The sequence below is a fragment of the Leptonychotes weddellii genome, chromosome 7 (assembly GCF_054177405.1).
Source record: "Leptonychotes weddellii isolate Sample4059 chromosome 7, ASM5417740v2, whole genome shotgun sequence".
Lineage (NCBI taxonomy): Eukaryota > Metazoa > Chordata > Mammalia > Carnivora > Phocidae > Leptonychotes > Leptonychotes weddellii.
In genome coordinates, this window is record NC_138375.1 from 41,581,801 (window position 1) to 41,607,478 (window position 25,678).

Genomic DNA, 25,678 nt, shown 5'->3' on the forward strand with positions numbered 1-25,678 from the left:
GGTTTCTTAGGCTGAGTGTGTTCATGTTGTAAAAATTCCAACTGAATTCTTATGATTTCACTTTTCTGTATATAATGTTTTACTTCAAGAAATTAAAATTAAAAAGTACTAGTTATCTATCTTCATAAAGAAAGATATTAAGTTTCCTATAAAATCCTTTTAAAAATGTTTCTAATCATCTATAGTTATGAGAAAAATATTTTCGTAAAGGAGGGACATTTTCTAGGGCCACCAAACTCAGAATTCATAGTCCATTAAATATTATGTACATTGCCTCTCTGTTACTCTTCATCTTCTGCTCTCTACTTCTTTAAAGAAAGTTTTCAAGTAGCTCCCACTCTACCCCTAAGATCAAAGTGATTGATCTTCAGCAATTTGTGGACTCCCATAACAGTAATCAGTCCTCGTGGCTTTTCAAGAAAAGGAGGGAGAAAGAGATTAAAAAAAAAAAAAAAAAACCACTATATTCACAGAGGGATACAGTCTACCATGCATTTTACTCACTGTGGTCTGAACAGCAGTAGAGATGGTTGAGAATACACCAAATGGCCCAGTCAATGGGGAAGAGTTTGCATTCTCTTTGGCATTTGTCTCTCCTACAGGAGGAAGGGGATGTGTAAACATGAAGGGATGATCCATAAATAGTTTTCTTTATCAGCATCTATGTGAAATTTTAAAAATTAGACCCTGCTTCCTATACACAGGGTAGCTTTAGCCCTTTTTGTTTTATTATTTTAAACTATTTACCTATTTTAAAATGAAAACATAGCTTTTTTCATTTTCATTTCATTTCAAAAATAAAATCCAGTCATTTGAACTACTGGTATATGTAACAATACATTTTACACTGTATGATTCTATGCATACCATCTTCTGGACAAAGTCAAACTTTAGGCGGAAAATAGATTAGCAGTTGCCAAAAACTGAGAGTAACTGATGGGTGTGACCACAAAGGGGCAAGAGGAGTCTTTTAGGGGGTGATGAAAATATTCTTACATTTTGATTATCTATACATATACAGGAAATATTCCATACTGTATAATCACAATGGACTGTGATTATACTGTGTAAACAGGATTATATGTTCGTTGAAACACATAAACTGTATACCTTAAAAGAGTAACCTTTACTATATGTAAATAATGCATTTACATATAATTTATAATTAATTACACATATAAATTATAAAATCAATAAATCTGACTTTTTAAAATATGGCCTATTTTAAATTTTATCCTAGAAAATTATGCTTATTGGAGAAAAAAAATGAGACGATCAAAGAGAAACAAGAGTGGGAGACAATAAAGCCCCTGAGAGATGGAGAAAGCAAAATCAGGGCCCGAAAACTTCCTATTTTCTGGTCCCAGGCCATCTTGATCCCTGGTTATAATTCTGTCTTTTGTAGCTTAAGTGAGAGTACACTGATCAAAGCAGGTATCCAAAATTAAATTTCACCCTCATAAAAATCCAAACACAAAAAATTAAACCCTTAAAACTAAACACGTTAAAATATTTTTTTGTGTCACAACAGAGTCAAATTCAGCTAATTCTTCTTAGGCTCTTACTCATTTGTGCCAAACACAATGCTAGGCAATTCTTATATTCTACATTCATGGCTTTATTTAATGTTTTTAACAGTCCTTTGACACAGATCATCCCATTTCATAGATGACTAAAGTGGCTAAAGGACACAGACCTCTGTTAGTCAAAGATTCCAAACCCCTTTCTCACCAATTCCATGATGTCCTGAATATCAGACACTCAATAAATATATACTGAAAAATGAGCTCAACTGTTCCATTTTAACCCATAATTCTAGGTCTTAATGTTTCCACATACTGACCTGTTGCATACTGGACTTCGGTTGAAATTTCACTGGGACTAGGAATTCCAAGAGAAGTCTCTGCCTTCTCAATGACATTTGAAATACCTTGTCCTAATGAGGAAAATGGTAACATTTTTACATTTGAATATTACTTATTATTAATCACCAAAACTGAAGAAACAAACCAAAACAATCCTGCAGATTTTTAAAATCACTATGGTCACAGACATTTTATTCTGACCATACATAACTAATGTTTGGAAGTGTAATCTTACCAAAAAACAAAACCAACAAAACCAACAAACTTGATTTACCACCACACAATAGTTTTATATTAACAATTTCTGGTTAATGAGAAAATGAGAAACTCTAATAAGAAATGCTAATGAGAAGATGCTGTAAACTCTAGCTATACTATAAATCAGCCCATCATTCCTAATGAATTCTCAAACTATAAAGCCTTTAAGTAAACATAGAATAAGAATTATTAACAAAGTCATTTTTAACACAGATCTGTAGCAACATACACACAAAAACTAGCAAAATGATGATCTTACCTACTGTAGCTACTGTAGCTGAGGCTGAAGAGAGTAAGGACTTGCCCCAGCTGCCCCAATATCCCCAACCAGTCTGAGGTACATCTTTGGAAACAGTCTCCTATTCTTCCCAGTAGGCAGAAAAACAAAAGGCAAAAGAAAAGGGAAAAAGTAGAGAATAAGAGAGTGTATGGACAAGGTATCTAATTATTAGTCCAAAGTACAGGTGAAGAAATACCTATCATTAAGCTAAAGAATTGTGTTGCTTGCCTGACAAATGTTATGTCACCTGCATTTAAGCACCATGTAGCAAAGGCAACTACTCATAAAGTCATTTATAAAACTAAGAAAATTGTGTTTTATGGCTTTTAAAGAAAAGAAATAGATACAATCTTAAACTGGTTTTGGTTCCAAATTCCTTTTAACCCTAACTTTTAATCCCAGTGTTTTAATAGATACTCTACTTTGCCTACAGCCTGTGATGCCTCAACAGGGAGAACTTCCGAAGTCTCGAGGTCACTGGAAGATTTGGACTCCGGTCTTTTCCGAGTGATAGCTACAGGTTTGGATTTACTCTCTGGCTTGGCACTTTGGTCAACAGACTCAGAATTCTTGGCTGGTTCACGGTTCCCATCTTCAAGAGTGGAGGATGCTTCAGTTATCACTGGAGTCTCAATACCATCTTTCTCTGACATGATTAGATCATTGCCTGGTGAAAAAAAAGTCAAAGAAAAAATTAATCTTATAGGCTTTTTTGCTATAAGTTATTTAAGCTATTTATTTTGAGATTATCATAGAGTCACATGCAGGTGTAAGAAATACAGACAGTTCTGTGTATCTTCCACCCGGTTTCCTCCAATGGCAACAACTTATGTAACCACAGTGGAATATGACAACCAGAAAATTGATACAACCCACTGACCATCTTCAGACTTCATCAGTTTTATAGGCACTTATGTATGGTTACTTAGTTCGTGAAATTTTATCATACGTATAGATTTGTGTGACCATCACCACACTAAGGATACAGAACAGTTCAATCACAAGGATCCCTTGTGTTGTCCTTTTTCAGCCACATCCCCTCACCACCCCCCGCCCACCACCAACCCACAGCAACCTCTAATCTGTTCTCCATCTCTATAAAAGATGTCATATAAACAGATTCATACAGTATGTAACCTTTTGAGATCAACTGTTTTCACTCAGCATAAGTCCCTCAAGATCCATCCATCCAAGTTGTTTTACCTATAGTTTCTTCCCTTTTTTGCTGAGCAGTATTCCTTGTGTATGAATGTATTTCAGTTTGTTTTACCATTTACCCATTGAAGGATATCTGGGCTGTTCCCAGTTTGGGGCTATTACAAATAAAATGGCTACGAACATTAACATACAGGTTTTTGTGGAATATAAGCTTTCATTTCTCTGAAATAAGTGACCAAGAGTGCAACTGCTGGATTATGTTAAGTACTTGTTCAGTGTTATAAGAACTGCCACTCTTTACATTTACATTACCATCAGTGATGTATGAGTGATCAAGTTTCTCAGCATTCTCACCTGCATTTGGTGGGTTTTTTTTTTTCCCTTTTTTGAGCCATTCTGACAGCTGTGTAATAATAATCTCACTGTGGCTTTAAGCTGTATTTTTATAATGGCTAATCATATAGAACATCTTCTCCTGTGCTTATTTGCCATCTGTATATCCCCTTTAGTGAAATACCTATTTGTATCTTTTGCTCATTTTCTTTGGGGGTTTTGTTTTTTTCTTTTGTTTTATTACTGCTTTGAGAGTTCTTTATATACTCTAGATTCAAGTCCTTTGTCAGATATGTGGTTTGCAAATATTTTATCCCAGCCTGTAGCTTATCTTTTCATCGTCTTCACAGGGTCTTTCACAGAGCAAAAGTTTTTCATTTCAATGAGGTCCAATTTATTAATTTTTCCTTTTATTGACTGTCATTAAAAAATCTTAGTCATTATTTCTACCTCAATTTATGAATTATAAAATTTAAGCCATCAGATAGAATCTAAATCAAACTAGCTTTTGAGCAGCAATGTTAACCAATTCAGTCCCTACCATAAGTACAGCTCTTTAGCAATTAAAGCCAAGATACCACTGGTGTTTTTACAAGAGGCAGATGCTGGTTTCCAAGATAACCAAGTAGAGGAGAAATAAAGATAACCAGAGGATAAATAAATGTATATATACCAAAGCCTTAGGTATATATAAGCATTTATTTTATACCAATATTTACCAAGTGCAGAATTAGACCCAATTCAAGCCATCAATGCTTCCAATGTACAAGAGAAAGTCATATTAAGAACTAAGGCAGCTTGGCAGGTGCACCAGGGTAGCTCAGTCAGTTAAGCATCTGACTCTTGATGTCCACCCAGGTCATGATCTCAGGGCTGTGAGAGCAAGCCCCGCATCAGACTCCATGCTGGGTGTGGAGTCTGCTTAGGAGTCTCTCTCCCACTCTTACCCCCTGCCTCTGCCTCTACCCCTGCCTCTCCCTCTCCCCCTCCCTCTCAAAAAAAAAAAAGACCTAAGGCACCTTGGAAACAGCACTATAGGTGAGGTATATATAAAATGCTAAAAGAACAGAGAAGAAAAACTCTGCTGGGATCAGAGAATATGATTCATGCACAAAGTATCTGAAATAAACATAGAACAGTGGCCACAAACTGAGAATGTGACTGCTAAATCCAGCCTTTAAATGTTATTTGGCCTGCACAGTGTTTAAACTTTTATATTAATTGCTAACATTTAAAAATCAGACTTCATACATGAATACAGATTTTCAACTTCTCTAGTAAAGTTGAAATATCTGGTGACACTGGGCCCGCTTTTAACATGGTAATAATTAGCTCAAACCAAAGAGTTGCTGGGTCTTTTTAGGCAGGATAATGTTCTCTAGTTCTCTATAATCTCCACCTAAATCTACTTGACTCATTTGTTACCTTATTAGCCCCTGTATACATCTGAGCTTGCAACACCTGTCTTAAAGGGCACTTGGGATTTTGACAGGTGAAGGTGCCAATGAGAAAATTCAAAGGTGTGGAAACAAAACATGGGAAGTGTGAATGGAATGGACAGACATGGAATATCGAAAAATAACAGTAGTTAATATAGCAGGGAGAATAACAAAAAGGCATAAGGCTAGAAAGGTAGATTTACACAACACCATGGAGCCTAGATCATATGGATATATGATATACATACATTATACATTCCCAAAACACACAGAAAAAAAATTCAGATGCAACTACCCACATACATGCAAACCAACTCTGAAATATTCATTCATTTGCAAACTTTTTTTGAATACCTACTATGTACCAAGTTTTGGAGACTGAGAATTTATTTATGACACAATTTCTGCCCCATTTACTCCAAGAACCTAATAGGAAAGACTACACAGTTCTTGCATAAAGTTCAATCAATGTTGTTTGGCTAAATAAATATGTACTTTTTTTACACTATCATTTCACTTTCTCTATATGCTCTTTCCAAATTACAACACATAATAATATATATTTTATAAGTAGTATACCATATACAGCAGTCCCCTTTATCTGAGGTTTCAGTTACCTGTGGCCAACCACAGTCTCGAAGCAAATGATTCTCTTTCTGAGGTGTTGTCAAAAGGTCAACAGTAGCCTAATGCTACAGCACAGTGCCTACATCATTCACCTCACCTCATCTCATCTCACCACACAGGCACTTTATCATCTCTCATCTTGGAACATATCACCTGCAGATGAGGGGCAACTACTATATAATATATAATATACATATTACATAAGTAATTCATATAATTTTATAAAAGGCTGGAAGGACATATTTCAAAATATTAAACACTGGGTCTACTCTTTCATTTGTGCAACAAAGATTTAATGAGCATCTAGAATGTGCTAGACATTTGGCTAGGTGGAAAGGTGGTGGCTGTTCATATTCTCATTACCATCACTTTCATCATTATAATGGCTGTGCTATCCCTGTTCTCAATGGATTCATACTTTACCAGGAAAAGCAAAAAAAAAAAAAAAGAAAGAAAGAAAGAAATTTCAGGTATACGGAATCGCACTATTTAATGTTTTTGTAAGTTTTCCAAGTATCCTGGTAGTGAGTGTAGGTTATTTTCATAATTGGAGTGGAAACACTCCAAGAACTAAAACATTACAAGTAAAATTAAATGGCTGAGTCCTTTCTTAAAAATAAAAATGCACACATTTTTATGTACACATATACCTCCCCCCATTTTCCTTGGGAACTTCCAGCCACACAGTTACCAAAATGGAAGGGGTTTAGTTTAGCAGCTAAGAGCACGGGCTCCGGAATTCGATTTTCTTCCAACTTTCCTGAGGGCGGTAACTGCGAGGAAGTCGGTTCACCTAGCTGCTTCTCCGCTTCCTCAAGTGTAACACGGGGCTAGAACACCTGCCTGGCAGGATTCCTACAAGGATTCCACCACGTGAGGTACGCGAGGGGCTTGGAACAGAGACTGGCACATAGCCTCGCATAGGTAACAGTTGCTATTAGGACGGAGGAGATGGTTTGTGTCATTACTGTCGTTATTGACATTGGCTGTCTCTAGACGGACAAACAGGCGCTCTCACTTCTTCCCGCATACAAGACCAGTCCCAAACGGGACATCTGAGGTCAACAAGCGCCCCCAACTTCTCCGACGCTGACAAGGAGAGTTCCTCACACAAACGTAGAGCTTCAATAACCAAAGCGCTTTACAGCCTGCGCGTCCAGCCGGGAGGTGTCGGCAGCCCAGCCCCAGACCACCTCCTCCCACTCCCCAGCCACCTGGAGGGTCCGGCCCCGAGTCCCGAGCCCCCGCACCCCGCTGGCCTCCTCCCTGGAAGCCCCGCACCCAGCCCACCGCCACCGCCAACCTCACCGCCGCCAGAGCTGCCGAGGAATCACTCCTACTGCCCCGGAAGTACTCCTTCAGTGCGAGGCGGTCCCGCCTGCCCGAGAGCACTTCCGGGTCAAGCTTCCGCTCGGGCCAGAACAAGCTGAGCTGTCAGTCTGGTAAGTGAGGGTCTGTCGGGGTCGTGCGGAAAGGTACTGGGGCTGCTGAGACGTGTGTTTGAGCCGATGGGTCGGGTTCCGACATCAAGGGAGCTGGGATATCCCCGGTCCTTTTTGAAGGCCAGGGCTGAGCTGCAGTTCAGCCGTCGTCCGTTTCCTGAGCATCAGCTACCTGCCAGGCACTACCCTGGGGGCCTGGGACACACCGGTTACAAGCCGACACTGGCCCTGCTCCCAAGTAGTTGACATTCTGGGGCGAGGCCGACTGTAAACAAGTCAGCAAGCAAACACTGTTATCTGAAATGGGGGTGGGGGGGAGATGGTTGTGAGTACTTTAAAGAAAATTAAGCAGCATAATGTAATTGAACAAAGTGAGGGAGTAATCCTTATGAAGATCTTGAGGAGAGCATTCGAGGGGGCAGGAATAGCAAGTGCAAAGGCCTTATAGTGGTAAACTTAGCAAGGTCAAGGAAAAAAAAAAAAGGCCACTGTTACTGGTGCAAAAAGAGGAAGGAAGATGAGGCCAGAGGCTTAAATGGGCCAAATCTTGTAGTGTCTATGAGTCAGGACAAGGAGTTGGACTTTTATTTGGAGAGCAATGGAAACCATTGAAGGTTTCTATGCTGAAGAGTGATGTGCTCTGATTTATGACTTTAAGACTGACCTTCATTAGAAAGAGGCATCTCTTCAATTGTCTTTTAGCAGTGAAAATGCATGAAACCCAGGCTGAAAGCCAGAAAGAGGCATTACAGACAGCTTCATTGTACAGATGTGAAAAACTAAGTCCCAGAGAGGTGAAGGGATTTGGTCTTTTAAGAACCGAGGTCTTCCAAATCCATCTGTTGCCTTCAGAATTATCATCTCAGTGTCCATATGTAATAATTGTCACTTCCTAAAACTTCAGATAGTTTCCTTTGCTTTTCATAGTGGTTCTCCATACTTAAGGGCATCACTGTCACCTGGTAGCTTGTTAAAAATGCCTATTCTAAAAACAAAAACAAAAAAATATGTGTAAGTATAAAATAGGTAATTTCCTCTGGTTTTCTGTGGTGATGGAAATTGCATAGAATTTGTGGTTTAATTGTGGAATCTCTGGTAAATCACTTAACCGTGTCTTACTCTTACATTTAAAATGCTGCTGATAATAATTATAGCAGCAGTTTTCAAACATTTTGATCTCAGGATCCCATTACACTTGTAAAACTTACTGAAAACACCAAGGAGTTTGTGTGTGTGACTTATATCTATCAATGTTTACCATTTTACCATTTTAGGTATCAAAACAACTTTCAAAAATTTATTTAAGATAATAAATTCATTATGTGTTAACATAAGTAGCATTTCTATGAAGAATGTTTTCCAAAACAAAAAACTTAAGAACGGCATTGTTTGGGGCGCCTGGGTGGCACAGTCAGTTAAGAGTCCGACTCTTGATTTCGGCTCAGGTCATGATCTCAGGGTCATGAATCGAGCCCCACATCGGTCTCCGCACTGGGTGTGGAGTGTGCTTAAGATTCTCTCCATCTCCCTCTGCCCTTCCCCGACCTCTCCCCGACTCTTTCTTTCTCTCTTTCCCTCCCCACCCTCCTCTCCCTCTCAAAAAAAAAAAAAGAATAACATGTTTTTACAAGTCTTTTTAATATCTGGATTAATAGAAGATAGCTAGATTCTCATATCTCCTGCATTCATTCTCTGGTGATAGCACTCATCATGTAGCATCTGGAAAATTGCACTATATTGTGTGAGAATGAGAATGTAAAGGCAAATAAGATCCTATTATTATTATGAAAATCATTTTGAAAAAGTCCCAGGGACCCCAGAGGCCCCGATACCACACTTCGAGAATCACTGGATTGCAATGTTGTTATGACAATCAAAGGAAATATGGGCTCGATTTGTAAGTCATTAAAACTATATGCACATTAAAAAGCAGATGCTCAGGCCTTGCCCTTAGAGGTGCCAATTCAGTAAGTCTGTGTGGGGCCGAGAAATATTCATCTTTAACAAGCACCACAGATTAATTTGATATAAGTTCTCAAAAATTGCAATTTGAGAAGACCAGTTACAGATCAAATTCACCCTAGAGGGTTTTCCCCACTAAAATTTTAAAAACTCTATTTCCATATCATGAAAAATCTCCATTACACTTTCCAGAGACTGAGACTCTGGAAAGTCAGCAAGAAGTTTGTAGCAAGTACCTTTCTAACGGCCAGGTTGATGAGGATCTGAATTCAAATTGTTGAATCCAGTCCTATGCCAAAGACTGAGAAAGTTTTTAGACTGTGATCTCTAAGCTTATAGTCTTTTGGACAAATAGATAACTGATAGAAGAGGGAAACTGATAAGTCTTACAATTGAGTACTCTCAGTGTGCTAGGCGACTGACAGAGCAAAAGAAATTCATCCAAAATGAAGAGGATAAAGGTTGAGAGGACTTCTTGAATAAGGTGAAATTCGAGTTGGATACTATAGAGAGGGTGGAATTTCCACAGGAAGATATTGGTGGGGAGGAGTGGGGAGTTTCAAGCAAAAGGGACAACTAGAACCAGAACTTTAAAGTAAAAAGTTATTTGGAGAGATTAGAGTGAAACAAGTGTAGTTAAGGCTTTGAGCCATGACAGGAAGCTGGGAAGATTATCAAATTAAGCAAAGAAGGAAATGATAATGATAATCAGCCTCCAGATGAGGAAACAGAGCACTATAGATCATAGCTAATTGGTGACAGAGGCGTAACTGAAGATCAAACTTCTAGATCCATTCATTCCTTCAGCAAGCAATTATTCCGCACACAGATACTACTGGGCTTCCTCCAGCTATTTCTGTTCTGGCACCTGAATCTTCCTGAAAGTTATGAATACCTGACCAAAATTTGAAGCTTATCTCTTGGGCAGTGGAAAATCAATAGATTTTTAAATCATAATGACTTTCTTGGATTAGTTCTGGACTAGTTCTGAGAAGAGCAGTGTTTGGGGTATAGTTGGAGTTAATGAGACCCATTTAGAAATTAGAAGAATAGTATGGTGCCCAGGTAAGGTAAAAGGACTGTGACCTAGGGTGGGGACACAGTATGATTTAATTGAAAAACATCTAGGAAGTGGAATAATAATAACAATAGCATGTATTTATAATATACCCACATTAGTTCATCTAATGCTCATAACTACCCTATGAGGTCATTACTGTTAATTACCTTATTCAGTAGATGTGAAAACTAAGGCCTCACAATCCCATGGCTTCGTGCAGGGATCGGATCAGGCACTTCAGTCCATGCTACTAAACAAGAAGCCATGATGGTCTTGTAACTTGGATCTTGCAAAACTGAAAGAATTATATTGTGTTGGCTATCATCCAAGATATGTATATACTTGACAAATAGGTCTGAGGGTGAGAATGAGAAGTTCTGTTTTAGTTATACTGAGTTTAATTTTTTAGACTACAGAGAAAAAAAAAGTGGGTAAGGAGATCGTAAATATAGGCCCATTACATCCTACATCCAGTAGGTATCTTTGTCATTTGCATCTAGTAGCTTCAGCAAATGCTTATGGCAAAAGTGTATAAGTCACAGTTATAGGAAATAATCCTGAATTTAAAACAAAGCTCCAGTAAATACAGAAGAAGGTGTTTTTCAGTGCGCCAGAAAATATGTTGAAGTTTGAGCTGAGTGCCCAAATGCCAGATATGAAGTGTGTGATGGCTCCAAGATATGACTGGGAGCGTAAGGACTATTTTAATTAGGATCTTTTCAGAAAATGATCCTCAAAATGGTGATTTCTGTTGGAGTATTACTAACCTTTTTATGGTTCAGATCTCTATCATAATGTTTGAGTATAAGCAGAACAGTTTTATGTTTGTTCTTTGCAAAGAATAGGGGAATAGTAACAATCTGCTCTTCATTTGCTTTTTCTCCCCCTTGCCAATTCGGAATGCCACTTTGACCATTTGTGTGCCCGGCATGGGGGATCTTCTCCATTTTCCAAGTGTAACAGTGCAGGAAGAGAAGAGTAGATGAGCTGTAAATACAACCTAGACCACATTTAATTATGGAGAATAAAGCATTAATATCCCAGTATACTTGAAACCAATACCATCTGGGCATCAGTGTTTTTCCCCACTTTGTGTTATCCCAGGACTATTTCTGCAAACAGCAGTTTCCTCAGCCAACTTAATACTGAGCCATGAGAATGGAAATCAGCACATTACTTCCTTATTTACTTCTGCTGAGAATTGGAGCAGAATGGAAATATTTCTTCTCCCTGAAGTTGGCAGGAACAGCAACAAGGCTATCTGTTAGGGATGATAGCTTAGGGGCTTTTCTTTGTTCTTTGTTTCTTTCTTTATTTTTTTATGACAATATTTAGAATGGTTCTATTGGGTAAAATCATCTACATTTCTGATTATTCATGATCCTAGAAGAGCTTATATTTTATTGTACCTAAAAGATGAAAAAAAGAGCTGGATTAAATTTGAGTATCACTTTTCTGTGGTGGCTAAAGAAAGGTAATAAAACATTCTACCAAGTAACTTCACCCACAAGCATAGCATAGCCCTTTTTAACTGTTTGTAGGAAGGTGGCACTTTGATTTTCCTTTTTGAACTCTTTCCTCTTAGCCTCAGATGTGAACTGCAGCATTAAGAAATAGCTGGCTCAGCAGCAGTTTAAGAGTGTTCATAGTATTTTTCTAAACCCTGTCTTGTAGGTTTCTCTAAACTTCTAATAGAGGCAAATTGTTGTGTCTGTGCAGAATAGGAACCACAAATCTTGACCACGTGGGTAGTTTGTGCACCACACTCTGGTGCCTAAGGAGGAGAGGCAATGGAAATCCATGATGAGGATTGCCTGGTAGCCACAGCTGCAATTCGGTCACTTTTGCTGAACTTAATCTTTTTTCTCCTACCTAACCATTTCTCCATTTCCTTTCTTGTTTTTACATTTAGTCTTAATTTTTGTGGTTTTAATTTTGAATGAAATTGTATAAAGATGTTTATTTCTTTGAAAAGAAAAAGTCATACTGGAGGGAGGAAGTAGAATTCTGTCAGGAGCCAGAGCAGCACTTGAGTGAGTCTCTTTCTCTTCCCCTCTGCTCCCCTCCCACTCCCCCCTCCACTTTCCCCTCTTCTCTCTTCTTTTTCACCACTGTCTTTCTCTTCTCCATCCCTGTGGTCCTGTCTCTCTGCTTCTCTTTGTATGTGGCCCAAACCTGACTGCCTCAACCCCTTCTCTTTCTCAAATGGCCCTAACCCACCATGTCTCAAGTCTAAATTCCAAGATCAAAGCTTCTGATTAGTTTAGTTGGCCAAAGGGTTGACTTCTTCCTGGGCCCCAGAACATAGAGGCAGATCTCAAAAAAGGGAAAGGTAAGCTAAGCACATCACAACAAAGATTATTTACCACAAACTCAGAATGTACAAAAACAATGTAACATATCATGGTTGGACTCCCAAGTCCAGTTTACAATGCCTGTTTGATCCATATTATGACTTACTGACAATGAGCAAAAGGAAAATGTGAAATTTAAAATTACAGATTGAAATTACATAATAGTGTTTCCCCTCTCCCTTCCAAGATTTTTAAATGGTTGCATAGTATTCTGAGTAAAGGTGTTCCATTTATCTTAAATAATGGTTTTATTATCAGATGTAGATTTTAGCATAGTATCTAAAAGAACAATCAATAATAATAACTAGAGGTTATTCAGTGATTACTACTGCCAGGCCCTGTGTTTTATACAATTTCCTTCAAGCCTCACAACAGTCCTATAGAACAGGTACTGTTAATTTCCCTATTTTAAAGATGAGGGGACTGAGGCACAGGGAGATTAAGTCATTTACAAAAGTTGCAAGGCTCGTTAGAGCCATCAGGATTCAAATTCAGGAAATCTGACTCTTGAGACTGTACCTGAACCTCTCTGCTACCCTGCCTTTCTCAGAGGCCTACAGTTCCGCTGATCGAGGATAATCTAAGTCCAGAATGGAATGTGAGTGATAGTTCCTCTTCTTGGAAGTGTTCGAACAGTCTGCAATGCTGTTGTAAAGGAAATGAGGAAGTATAGTCATAGTCTCTGGATGCCAATCCATGGACCCTCGGCCTCAGAATCATCCAGGGAGCTAATTATATATCATAAATTCCAAAGTCCAAGTCCAGAGGTTCTTCACGAGGGCTAGGGTGGGACCCAGGAATCTGTATTTTTAACAAGCTCTCTGGATATTAGTAGTCAGCCTGGGCTTGGTAATCTTTTTATCCCCACTATTATATTCTAGGACAAGATGGTGAATGAAGACTTTGGGAGTTGGGGTTGACTCAAGGACTGCCTTTAGGCATTATGCCTCTTAAGTTCTCTGGAGATCTTTAGCATTGGCTGTCTCAATATAATAAGTGCTAGTAAATGCATATCAGTTCGAATAATTACAATCCCTATTGCATAACATTCCTCAATTTACAAAGATATATCACATGCTTTATCAAATTTAAACTGATTTCCATGAGTAAATATTTATTGAACATGTGCTAGTTTTGAAGTATAGCAACAAAAAATATAGTCCCTGTACTTCAGGAACTCCTAGGTGAGATGGGGTGGACTGCCTAGCAGTACAGAGCGGCACATACCAGAGCCAGTGAGTAGTGTAATGGTGACAGCTACAGGAGTTCAGGGAAAAGCCAGCCTGCATCCAGGTATACTCTGGACCACGTGGGAGGGAGAGCCAGGACTTGAGAGGAGACTCAGGGAAGCTGCATGAAGGAACTCCACACAGCAGCTACACTGCCAGGACCCCGCTTGCCCCACAGCCCTCTCATGTGGAGGCTGTTTATTCTTCCAAAGCTCCTGCATCTCAGCAGGGAGGGAGAGTCCATTTTTTTTTCTATTTCCAGGGTCTTCTCCTCTAGCTGCCTTGATCCTGGGGGGACATTCCCTTTCCTACAGGTGATCTGTCCCACTCTTGAGCCTCCACATTCTTTGACCTCTTCTTGTTGGACGACTGTCTCCTACACTCACTTCAGCCTCCCACTCCAGTTCCCAAAGTTCACCTCCAGATTTGCTGTTGGCCCAGACTGCTCCCCTCCAGAATCAGGAATCAGACCCAGCACTCTGGCCACCCCTTCTCATTACCACAACTTGTAGCTCTTTTTCCTGAACACCTCCTAACCAGTGATCCCTCTGCTTTTTCCTCTGTCCCTTTACTAGGACACTTCTCTTCCATTCTCAATTCCTATTTATCCCTCAAGTACTGTTGCACACCTCACTTTCTCAAGGTGGCTCTCTGTGACACATTTAGCTCCCCACATTGGGTACTACCATAGCATCCTGTACTTTACCTTGGGCAGCATTTACCGTATTTTGCATATGTTTAGTTAGCGTCTGTGTCTTTTGCCAGACTTAGCTCCATGAAGGCAGAGACGGTGTCCTTATACAATAGGTTGGCACATAGAAAGTGCTCAGTAGATACAGGTGAATAGATGAAAATGTATACCTCTAGTCTAAAACTGTGGTTCTGGGGTTCCTGGGTGGCTCAGTCAGTTAAGCGTCCAAGTCTTGATTTCAATCAGGTCATGATCTCAGGGTCGTGAGATTGAGCCCGGCTTTGGGCTGAGTGTGGAGCCTGCTTGAGATTCTCTCTCCCTCTCCCTCTGCCCTCCCCTGCCTGCATGCGTGCTCTCTCTCTAAAATGAAATGAAATGAAATAATAAAATTGTGGTTCTGACTCGGTGGAATAGGTAGGGAAGAAAAGGATGATGGCAGGATAAGAAATGAGGTGTTATTAGAATAAAGTAGAGTTGTGGGTGATTTATTTGCTTTATTTTTGTTTTCCTGACAGAGAGGGGCCTCCAGCTCAGAGCCTTTAGCAGATAGCAGTTAATAATATTGCTTTGTTTTCATCGTATTTCTGTGTACAGTTACTTTTATTTACAGATGTAATATAGATTTTCCTTTTGAAATAAATGTATGAAAGTAAAATAATGAGTTGACTTAAAGAAAAAGCAAAAAAAAAAAAAATCATGCCAATAGAAGAAATGAATAAAATTGGGAAAATGCTGACTTGGATACAGCCACAGGAACTCATTATCGAAATCCTAGGGAAGGCCTGGAGCACTTTTTCAGCACAGTCATTTCCTCTCACGATTGGGAAGCAGTAGTCTAGAATAAAGGTCAAAAGTTTTGTCCACCAATTATATATATTGTACTGAAAAAGAACTTGGGAGCTTACACATGTCAAGCTCCAAGCATGGTGCCTGGCTTATGGCAGTCATTTACTAAGTGTTCTTTCCATTGTTTTCACTCACCACTCTTGCCCAATAGAGACCAGGGTTCTCCTACTAACATAAAGTTTAATTTAAAGGAGCAAGTCACTGTAAAGTGAATGAGTTAGATCATTTCTGAAATCCCCTCCAATGCCCAATTTCTTTGTTTCCTGTAGTGTCATTTTAATTGGGTTTGGGGAAGAAATAGAAATAAACACATGTGTTCAATCTACTATGTATAACAAAGTCTGAAGTCTTTTGTTTTACTCTAAATAGTCCATTCTTCTATTTTAAAGATATAGCAAGATACAGAAAATTATTATCATTCAACCGTCCTTTCAAGGGCTAATGAAAATTAAATGACATTTACAGCGTACTGTGATTCAGACTTTGAGGGGTTTAATGGCTAAATACAATGATCCATTGTTTTTTTATGTTCTGTGATCAAGCAGCCTTCGCCTAAGTACAAAGGAGAGTCATTTCCAAAACTAATTATTTTGGGCCTTTATAGGAAATAAAGCTAGGCATTTCATCCTGTCCTTTATAGAAATGGAAGTTGAAATTTTTCTTTGAGAGGCATTGATTTAAAAGAGGAATCAGATTACCAGGAAGATGATCATAATCACATAAACTCTCAGGCTGGGATATTTTGTTCGTTGTTTGTGGTATTTTATTTGTCCGGCACTCTTTCCTTGTAGTTTATATTTGCATTTCTACTAACTAGACGTTGAAGATGTCAGTTCCTCCCTGGATTTTGCAGACTTTGAGCTAAAATTTGGTATTTTCATGAACTGTTAAATATACTGTATTTTGTCTCTTGATACTAAAAAAACTGTTAAAGGAAAATTCTTTTGTCTAACATTCTTGCCCAAGAGGGAGGTTCTAAATTCTCAGGAGTCAATAACTGTTTATGTGTATGTAGTAGTGCAGTTTTTTTTCCAATATTAAAACAAACAGAGAACTACCTTAAGTATCCCTGCATTATTTAAAGCTAATATATTATGTACTTGGATTGCTCAAATTTTGAGCTCCATGGTTATGATCATGATGTATCAGTTGATTTACAGGTGCAGGTTGAAATAAAAGATCGTTAAGCTAAATATTTTAGCCTTCACTGGCTCCCTGTTGCATAAGATTTGTCGGAGTAAGATAGAATCCTAGTCTTTTAGAACCAGAAGACTCGTTAGAGAGGTCTCATCTAGTCTCTCATTTGACAGATGAGAAAAACGGCCAAGGGAGAATGCTACTCGCCAAGGTCTTACAGCTTGTTAGTAGCACAGCCAGGACCAGAATCTAGGTCTGCCTGCCATTTCCTAATTCAGTGCGCGTTCTGCTGTCTCTGTGTGAGATTTTTAGGTGGTGTTCTTTCTGTTTTGCTCCCTGATGTCAGCGCCAATTATTCTAATCAATTTCACATCTATTCATTTCTAGAACATAAGAGTTTCACCCCATTATGAGTCTTTGTTGGTTAAACTTTATATCTGGCTTTCTTTTAGGTTGGTCTCCACTCACATCTTTTAATCTTGAAGATTTCAAAATACGCCTGAATCTCCCACTTTTTTGGAGAACTCCCAGTACCAAGCAATAAATTACCCACCGTGCTCTTGTTATAGAATAGAAGCTTTTGAGTTCTCCATATCTAAACAAGACTTCCTCCTGTTTTTCCATGAAGCCACATTGTTACCTGTTCACTTTAGTGGTGAGTGTTACTGTGCCAGCTGCTTTTGTTTTGGAAGATGTAGGCTTCACCCAAATGGCCCCAGTGGGAACAAATCGTAGTTCCTTCAATTCATCCTTTCCTCCAAGCTTTGAGCTCTCGGCAGGTTCCCACTCAGGGGACGATGTCATCATAGCCAAAGAGGGAACTAGTGTTTCACTCGAGTGTCTTCTCACAATCAACCACTATGAAGATGTCCATTGGTACAACTCAAAAGGACAGCACCTGGATGGCAGAGGCAGAGGTAACTATGCCAGCGTATAATTAATCAAGGTCACTAGTTTCCTGTTACTTTGTCTCCTTGGTTTGATGGCGTATGCATATGATCTTGAAGATCCCATCCCATCTCAGTGATGAGGTGCCAGCGGGAATAATTAAAACTTTTGAAAGTCCTGGAGTGTTAGAACTATGAGAAAAAGCAAAATAGTTACAATTACTCAACCAGAAGAAGAAAGAAAGAATAGTTATAAATTTAAAAGATGTTCACATGATGACAGGGAGCGATCATCTCTCCTGTTGGTGAGCTGGTTTCCTTCTTCACTGAAGGTAGATTACATCAGGGCTGCTGCAGACAGCTGTGCAGGCTGTGCACTGCACAGCCCCATTCACCTAGACTACAATGTGAATAATATAGCGTGATGGCCCTTTGTGAATACACGAGGAAGGGTTGTGGCTAGACTTACGTAAATTTGTCATAAATTTTAAAATTTTGTTTGGAAATGAGTCACTAAAAATTTTAGAGGAAATCCAGGATGGTTTTTAAAAGATTATAGCTCTGTGCATAAAACTTTAAGTCCCTCTGTGAATTAGAAGGGCACTGAGAAAGAGCTCTATTAAGTCCTTCCAGCTCAATTTTTTTCTATGCTATACCTTAATTTACTTAAAAACAGGAGAGCTTCTCTTGTACCTTTGCCTCTCAGTCTTAAAAATCACCCAGACATAATAATGCAACCAAGGCCCCTTTTCAACAGTTTTTTATTTGATTTTGCTGTTTGTGAACCTGTGAACACATCTTAATCAGAATATTATTTCCCTAACTAATATTCTGCTAGAAAGATCTTTTTGAAGACTACTTGTATTAAAGTACCTCAAAAAGAAATCACCATGAAAAATCAATGGGATAAGGATTAAATTCTGGGATACTCATAAGCTACACTTTCAGAAAAGGCCCTTGTCTTTTTTGCTAGAAAGATAGTCTAACCTCTTGGAATAGAAAGGATATTTGGTTATTCATATTAGAATGGAAAACAGAAAAGGAGACAGATGATGTTTTCTTCTAAAGTATACGCTAAACACTCTAACTTTGTATAAACTGAGTAACTGGCCACCAGGGGATTGAAGAGTTTAAATTGTTAGAAAGAACAGAATTTTTTTTTTTTTTTAAGATCTTATTTATTTATTTGACAGAGAGAGACACAGTGAGAGAGGGAACACAAGCAGGGGGAGTGGGAGAGGGAGAAGCAGGCTTCTCGTGGAGCAGGGAGCCCGATGTGGGGCTCGATCCCAGGACCCTGGGATCATGACCTGAGCCGAAGGCAGACGCTTAATGACTGAGCCACCCAGGTGCCCCAAGAACAGAATATTTTTAATCAGCTTCTTAAGAATATAGATCTTTTGAGTCAGGATCTCTATAGTGCCCAGAATGTATATTTTGAACATGATTTAGGGTTTCACATTTGGATGCAATGATCTAGAGTCTTATTTCCTTTGGGCTCTAGGATCCTAACCAAACACATCTGAGATCTGAATTATTCAATTGGTGTGATCGTTACAGACTGACCGCATCAACAAAGCTTAGGTTAGGATGAGACCAACCAAGTGGAATGGCAGTTTCATTTTACTTTTTTCCTTCACTTTGAAAACCACTAACATCTATCATTGATGCTTTCAGTAGCGGCTCTGGAAAATTGTATTAAATTTTATGAATCTCCAGTGAGAGGAGTTTAAAGAGCCTGTCAGTTTAGCGTAAGGTTCATAAATCTTGAGCTATTATCAGCAAGTAAGCTAGAGAGTTTACATTGTGGTCGTAGTACAGTGGTTGATGAATGGAGTGTATGTACTTCATCATACTTTGGATTCATAGGATAGCCTTTTCATAGCTCCAAATTCATAGAACAGAAGCTTGTGGAATAATGAATATATTCCATAGCTATATATTTTCCTCTTTTTTTTTTTTTTACATTAGTGAAGTGATGTCTCTTAAATATAACTATAGCATTAGGTAAATTTTGATGACAATAAAAATGGGCATAATCTAGAGTCCTTACTAATTGATGTACCACTAAAATAATCCAGAACTATAGAATCTCAGGGATGAAAGAGATCTTGAAGATCTCTTAACTTCAAGATCTTAAGATAAGGCACTCAGGTGGTGCTTAAGAAGCAGTACCCCAGCCTCCTCCAGGACAGTGCCTCTAGTAATTGGGACTCACGCCTACACCCCAGGTTAGCCCATCCATCCCATCTTTGAATGGCTTTTGTAGTTAAAGTACAGGATACACTGATAATTGACCACAAACAGAATTGTGTGGGCAGAGCCAAGTTACTAAAGGGTGTTGAATCAAGGTGGGTAGTTAGTCCGTAGGCTTTGCTTTTCATACTCTTAGATACTTTTGTGTACATGTTCCCTGAATGAAGATACCTTCGTATACGGAAGACAGGCAGCATGTCTTAGGTTTAAAACAGAACCCAAAGATCCTTTAGGCATCTTAAGGGCAACTTTATTCTCTGTGCCAAGCAGTTTGTTTACCCTGACTTGTGACACATATCTTTTGGCTTGTGCTTCAGTTACTCTTGCCAGAAAATCAAGATACCATCAACAAACCTTTTCTAACAAAACAAATTAAATGTGTAAGCCATGCCAGATTAACCAGTTAGTGGTTGAAAAATGCACTAAATTGGTGGGGTGGGTTGTTTGGTTTTTTTTAACTTGTCTCTTGTTATCAAAAATAAATACAGTTATATAAAAAGAAGAAAATATAAATCACTCAACCCATTACCCCAGAAATAACCATTGTTTGGTATTTCTGAGGCATTTCCTTCTAGTATATGAAAATGTATAGGTTAGAGATTGTGGTGTACACACACACACACACACACTTCTTTTTTTTCTTTTTTAAGATTGGTCACTTAGCATTATATAGACATACCTGTCTCCCTGAAAGGCTTGTTATATTTAGCCTTGAAATGTAGCTATGGTAATCATTCACATCAGGAAGGAAGATCTTGATTCCCTTTTTAACTTCCAGGCTGTTTAAATTCCTACTCTGGACATAAAAGTCCTCTCTTACATGATTTAAACAAGTAGCAGAACCTAAGAGATGAGGTAAAGCACTCTATCATGAAGAGGTGGCATATTTATGGTAAGGCGGTTGGCTTATTCAGTAATAATATTCTTTATGCTGTATTTTTTTTTATTTCTGTTGGGTTATCAGGTGGAAAATGGTTGGTTTCTGATAACTTCCTGAATATCACCAGTGTAGTCTTCGATGACCGAGGGCTCTATACATGTTTCATCAGCTCTCCAATTCGTGCCTCCTACTCTGTCACCCTGCGTGTTATCTTCACCTCAGGAGACATGAGTGTCTACTACATGATTGTTTGCCTGATTGCCTTTACAATCACCCTCATCTTGAATGTCACACGGCTGTGCATGATGAGCAGCCATCTTCGTAAGACTGAGAAGGCTATCAATGAATTCTTCAGAACTGAAGGGGCTGAGAAACTTCAGAAGGCCTTTGAGATTGCAAAGCGCATCCCCATCATCACCTCAGCCAAGACTCTGGAGCTCGCCAAAGTCACACAATTTAAGACCATGGAGTTTGCTCGTTACATTGAAGAATTGGCAAGAAGCGTCCCTCTTCCGCCCCTTATTCTAAACTGTCGAGCCTTTGTGGAGGAGATGTTTGAGGCTGTGCGAGTGGACGACCCAGATGACATGGGAGAAAGAATTAAAGAGAGACCAGCCCTGAATGGTCAAGGTGGCATCTATGTCATTAACCCAGAGATGGGCCGGAGTAGTTCACCGGGAGGAGATTCGGATGATGGTTCTCTGAATGAACAAGGCCAGGAGATAGCAGTTCAGGTTTCTGTCCACCTTCAGTCAGAAACCAAAAGTATTGATACAGATTCTCAAGACAGCAGTCATTTTAGCCCACCTGATGATATTGGATCTGCAGAATCAAACTCTTACTCCAAAGATGGGACATTGGAAAGCCGTCAGTTGTGAGCTATGCCGATACCTAAAAAAAAAGCTCTCACAAAAAGAACCTGTTTCATGCAGGAAATAACATTTTTACCAAAAGATAACTGGGGGTTTCCCCTTTGTTAATATTAAGCACATCAGAATGTGAATTATTGCCAAAATCTTTGTAAAAATTCAGTGTTTTTCATACCTGGTATTTCTCAGCTTGATTAAATGACACACGTTAAGATTTAAAGGAGCTTGAGAGGTAAGCATAATGGACAAAGTACCACACTAAGAGTTCCATGGCTTCTCTTTTGGTCATGGTTCTTCCAATGGTTAGGGCTGACACTTACCCTGAGGCCTCAGTTTTCCCACCAGTAAAATGGGGGATTTGCATTAGATGATATCTAAAGTCATTTCTAGCCCTGTAACTTACCTGTCCCCTTTAAACCACCAGAATCATTAGCACATCTTGAAGTAAACCCTTCCCTAGACTTTAAGTCCCTTTTTATGGAAAGGATAAAGCTGAAACTTTATTTTGTGATTTAGATTCCCATACCAATGCCATAGTGCATAGAGGTATGGGTGTTTTCCAGATGTTTTGCCATGTGGAATGTGCAATTACATGTGCTAGGTTGGGTCTCTTTGGTGTAGCCAATGTCTGTATTGTTATACAGATATCAGGGAGCTAACTGCTCATTAATAAACTACTTTCCGTGAGTAAATTGGTCCTTTTGGGGGATAGATCATGTCTTTCTGACTTACTGGAGTATCATTTAGTTCATTGAGCTGGCAGTGATTTCCCAACTGAGCTCCAAAAGTGAGCAATTTGTTCTTAAGGAATAGTGTCTTCAGTGCTTTTAGAATAAGAAACAATGTCAAATCATCTCTCTCTGGCAAATCATGGATTTTTGACATTTCTGTTAATAGAATTTCTCAGGCTTTCCCTTTTTAAAAGTACTAGACTCTGTAAGAGGGTTCTGTGTTTGGGATCCCATTCCAGGGGAAACTCAGAGCTGGGTTCGTCTTTAGAATTCTGTCAACACTCTTGCCCTCCTTGATTGTTAATATGGTGCTAAAGGCTGCATGCCTCCTTATCTGGTTTATTTTGTATATATTTTGTTGTTGAGGTTTTTATTTTTGTGTCCTTCAGATACAGAATTCTGAGCTAGGGCTGCTTTTGTGGTCTTCCCTAGAAGCACTAACCTGAAATAAGATTAGATAATGGTGTGTGGTATATATGAATATATTAAATATATAGGCACAGATACAGGTACCAGTTCATAGATAGATATACACACACAAGTGATCTAGATAGAAAGAGGGAGAAAAATTATGGGTGATGCCACCTGATTCAGCTGTGTATAATGAGCACTTGAGACAGTATTTCTTGCCTGGCTGAGGCCTGATATAGAATTGTAAATACTCTTCAGAATAATTTCTTCAGCTACAGGAAGCTTGGTGTCATATGATTTTTAAGAACTTGGCAGTTGAGCTCCATTTGGTTCTTCATGTTTCTTCATTTGGCTTCTGATTATTGAAGCATGACTTGAACTAGAGGTTCCTGAGGGAAATGTTCGGAAGAGGTTTTTTACCAGGATTTTAATTTAAGGTTTCAAATGGAGGAAGGCAAGGAAATAGAGCGCATAACCAGATAGAGCTCACACCTCCCTTTGTCCAGGCTTATCACAAGTAATACATCTCTTCTGGATAGCATGAATGAATCAGTGTGCAGTTTTATCAGATGGCATAATGGATAAAGAGGATAATGCTGCCTTTTCTGTCTCTCAGGCTGTTTCCATGGAAACCTCCAGAGCCAAACAAAAGCTACCAATCATTTAACCAAAGCTTGTCTTGGCTCATGGACCTGCGTGTCTTTAAGGAATAATGTTTTCATACAGTTGGCTATGAGAGCAAGGGCTCTTCACCATACCCTAGATTATAGAACACTTTTTCCCTTCCCAGGCTGTTTCTCGTGAAAAATTAAAAATGCTAAAATCTCTTGTCTGAGGTCTGTTTCCTGACCATCCCTCAGATCTTTAGGTAGTACCTCCAACCCGGTCCCAGTGTAGTGAGTTTAGGGTCATTTCTTAGAATGTAGCTTCTCACATTAAAGAATATGGATTTATCCCACATGTTCTCACAATGGACATGAGTGTTTGGAACCTTAAGGTAGACCTATTTAACGGTCAGAGTCCTGGGAAATGGGACTTTGGAAAAATACAAGAACTAATGAAAAAAAACGAAGTTTACACAATACTGTATAACTATAGGCTACTTCAGTGTGTCACCTTTAGAAACATAATGGTGACTTAATTTGGTGGCCAAAATAACTGGATTACTTTGGATATTCCAGATTATGGTGCCAGTGATAATTACAGTAGCCAAAATTTAATTGGAGTTGGTGTTATTTTCTAAAGCTAGTTTCCCAGAGGAAGAAAACCACACATTATTATTTTCTGTATCTAACCAAATACTCTTCATATATAATTGTCTCATGTTATGTTTTTGTAAAATCCTTAACCTTTTGAACTTAAACTACGGTCGAAAAGTCTTTTGACAGTAACTGTGGTGTAATTAATCTTTTAAAGTTTCACTGGATTTTATAGTTAGTAAAAATGCCTTTACTCAGCAAATGTGTTTAAGTAGTCCTGTCATCTCATTTGTAAATTTTGTATTGTGACTTAATGAACCTTATTGTCCTTATGAAATGAAATGGTGACTTTGTGAAATAAATTTACCAAAAATAGATATGTAAACATTTTATAGATTCCTTGCCAGCTGAAACCAGGACAGGCATCTTTTGAACTGATACCCAACTTGAGTTTTAGGTAGTTTGATAAGCCTATCCTCAAAGTCGCATCTGTTCTGATAGTTAAATTTTTGATTCAGGACCAGTGAGCATTTGTAGTTCTCCCAACTACCTTGATATAAATACCTTAGGAGTTGCTGATCTGAAACAGTTGTGAGAAGGTTCCTGGCTTCTTTGCCTCACTTAACATGCATTTTGAAGTCAAAGCACGCTGCTTTCTGTTTGGTCCTCCAGCCTCAGTGAAGCCCTTGGTGCATTCCTCTCCACGCCCTGCACGTAGTTTCACCCTAGATCAGACTCTGTCTCGCGGGTCCCAGAGTGGCCAGAGCACAGCCGGCCGTGGGTGCCCGCCTTGTCTTCGCACACCAGCACTTAGAACACAAGTAGATCCTAGCTCCTGAGTCACCGGTAAAAGAACACAATCTTGTCTCATCTACTCCGGGAATTTGGAAAATGCTCAGCTTTATACATAAACTCCTAGGTTCTCAACACATTTCATAAAAGTGTTATTTGGTATGGTTCAGATGACATTTAAATGGTCACCATTTTAATGAATACTTACATTATGATTTTGTCCTTTCTTTTTAAAAAAAGTGATGCTTGAATATATTTATTAAATGTTCAATTGACTATTTCATTTGTCTGAAATCTTTTATTGAGTATATATTCATTTTTATGTGTGATGGAATTTGATGTTAACGATTTTAAACAGGAGTAAATTTGATTCAACTTAGATTCTTCCATAGTTATGCATTTTAATTTTACAAATATTTAATAAGCATCTATATGTTTTTGGTGCTATGGGCCATACTAAGATGGATGTCTTGCCCACAGTTACCATGAGGATGCAGTTAGCAGACCCAAGTGCAGCAGTTTTTCACTTCTGAGGTAAAGCATTCCTGGCAAAGGCCTAAAGAGGTTTTAGCACATGTTTTGGAAAACACAATTAGTATATAAAGTCTGATGAGACTTGACATGTGGGAGGGGTACCTGTGGTACAAGCAAATGCCTGCAGTCCCATGGGACTGAAGGGTGATGATGGAAAAGCACAGGAGCTCAGGAGACAGGCAAACGGAACAGGTAACCGTACAACTCATCACCTAAATACCACAGTTGCATTTGGCTGCATGCCATAGAAAACCAGTTGTGGTGGCTTACCCAAATAAGACGTTTATTTTTCTCAAATAGTATGTCCAGAGGAAGCCAGTCCCAGGCTGGTGCAGGGCTCAAATCCAGCATCAAGGACTCAGGCTGCTTCTAGATTCCTCTGCACCCGTAGGATGTGGCTTTGATCCACATGGTCACAAAATGTCCTAGATTGGGTTC

At 38.9% G+C, this 25,678-nt stretch overlaps 2 protein-coding genes across 3 annotated transcripts in view; one reads left to right on the top strand and one right to left on the bottom strand.

Moving 5' to 3' along the window:
- Nucleotides 1-6,076, bottom strand: part of FAM114A2 (family with sequence similarity 114 member A2) — a 22,007-nt gene extending 15,931 nt beyond the window's left edge. Inside the window, exons 1-5 of the mRNA XM_081825801.1 lie at nt 5,951-6,076; nt 2,826-3,070; nt 2,383-2,482; nt 1,844-1,936; nt 448-596 (exon numbers count right to left, since the gene is read on the bottom strand). Of these exons, the coding sequence (XP_081681927.1) occupies nt 448-596; nt 1,844-1,936; nt 2,383-2,482; nt 2,826-3,056 (573 nt within the window). The 5' untranslated portion in view covers nt 3,057-3,070; nt 5,951-6,076. The remainder of the gene's footprint in view (nt 1-447; nt 597-1,843; nt 1,937-2,382; nt 2,483-2,825; nt 3,071-5,950) is intronic.
- A 1,265-nt stretch (nt 6,077-7,341) lies between these two features.
- Nucleotides 7,342-24,985, top strand: MFAP3 (microfibril associated protein 3). Of its 2 annotated transcripts, XM_081826210.1 has the most exons (3): nt 7,342-7,402; nt 17,134-17,598; nt 20,789-24,985. In XM_081826210.1, exons 2-3 carry the CDS (start codon nt 17,304-17,306, stop codon nt 21,580-21,582), a joined length of 1,089 nt encoding a protein of 362 aa, XP_081682336.1. In that variant the 5' UTR covers nt 7,342-7,402; nt 17,134-17,303; the 3' UTR covers nt 21,583-24,985. The 2 variants fall into 2 exon arrangements, with proteins under 2 accessions (XP_081682336.1, XP_081682337.1); XM_081826211.1 differs by lacking the exon at nt 7,342-7,402 and having other exon boundaries at nt 17,461-17,598; nt 20,874-24,985.
- Nucleotides 24,986-25,678: the final 693 nt, after the last annotated feature.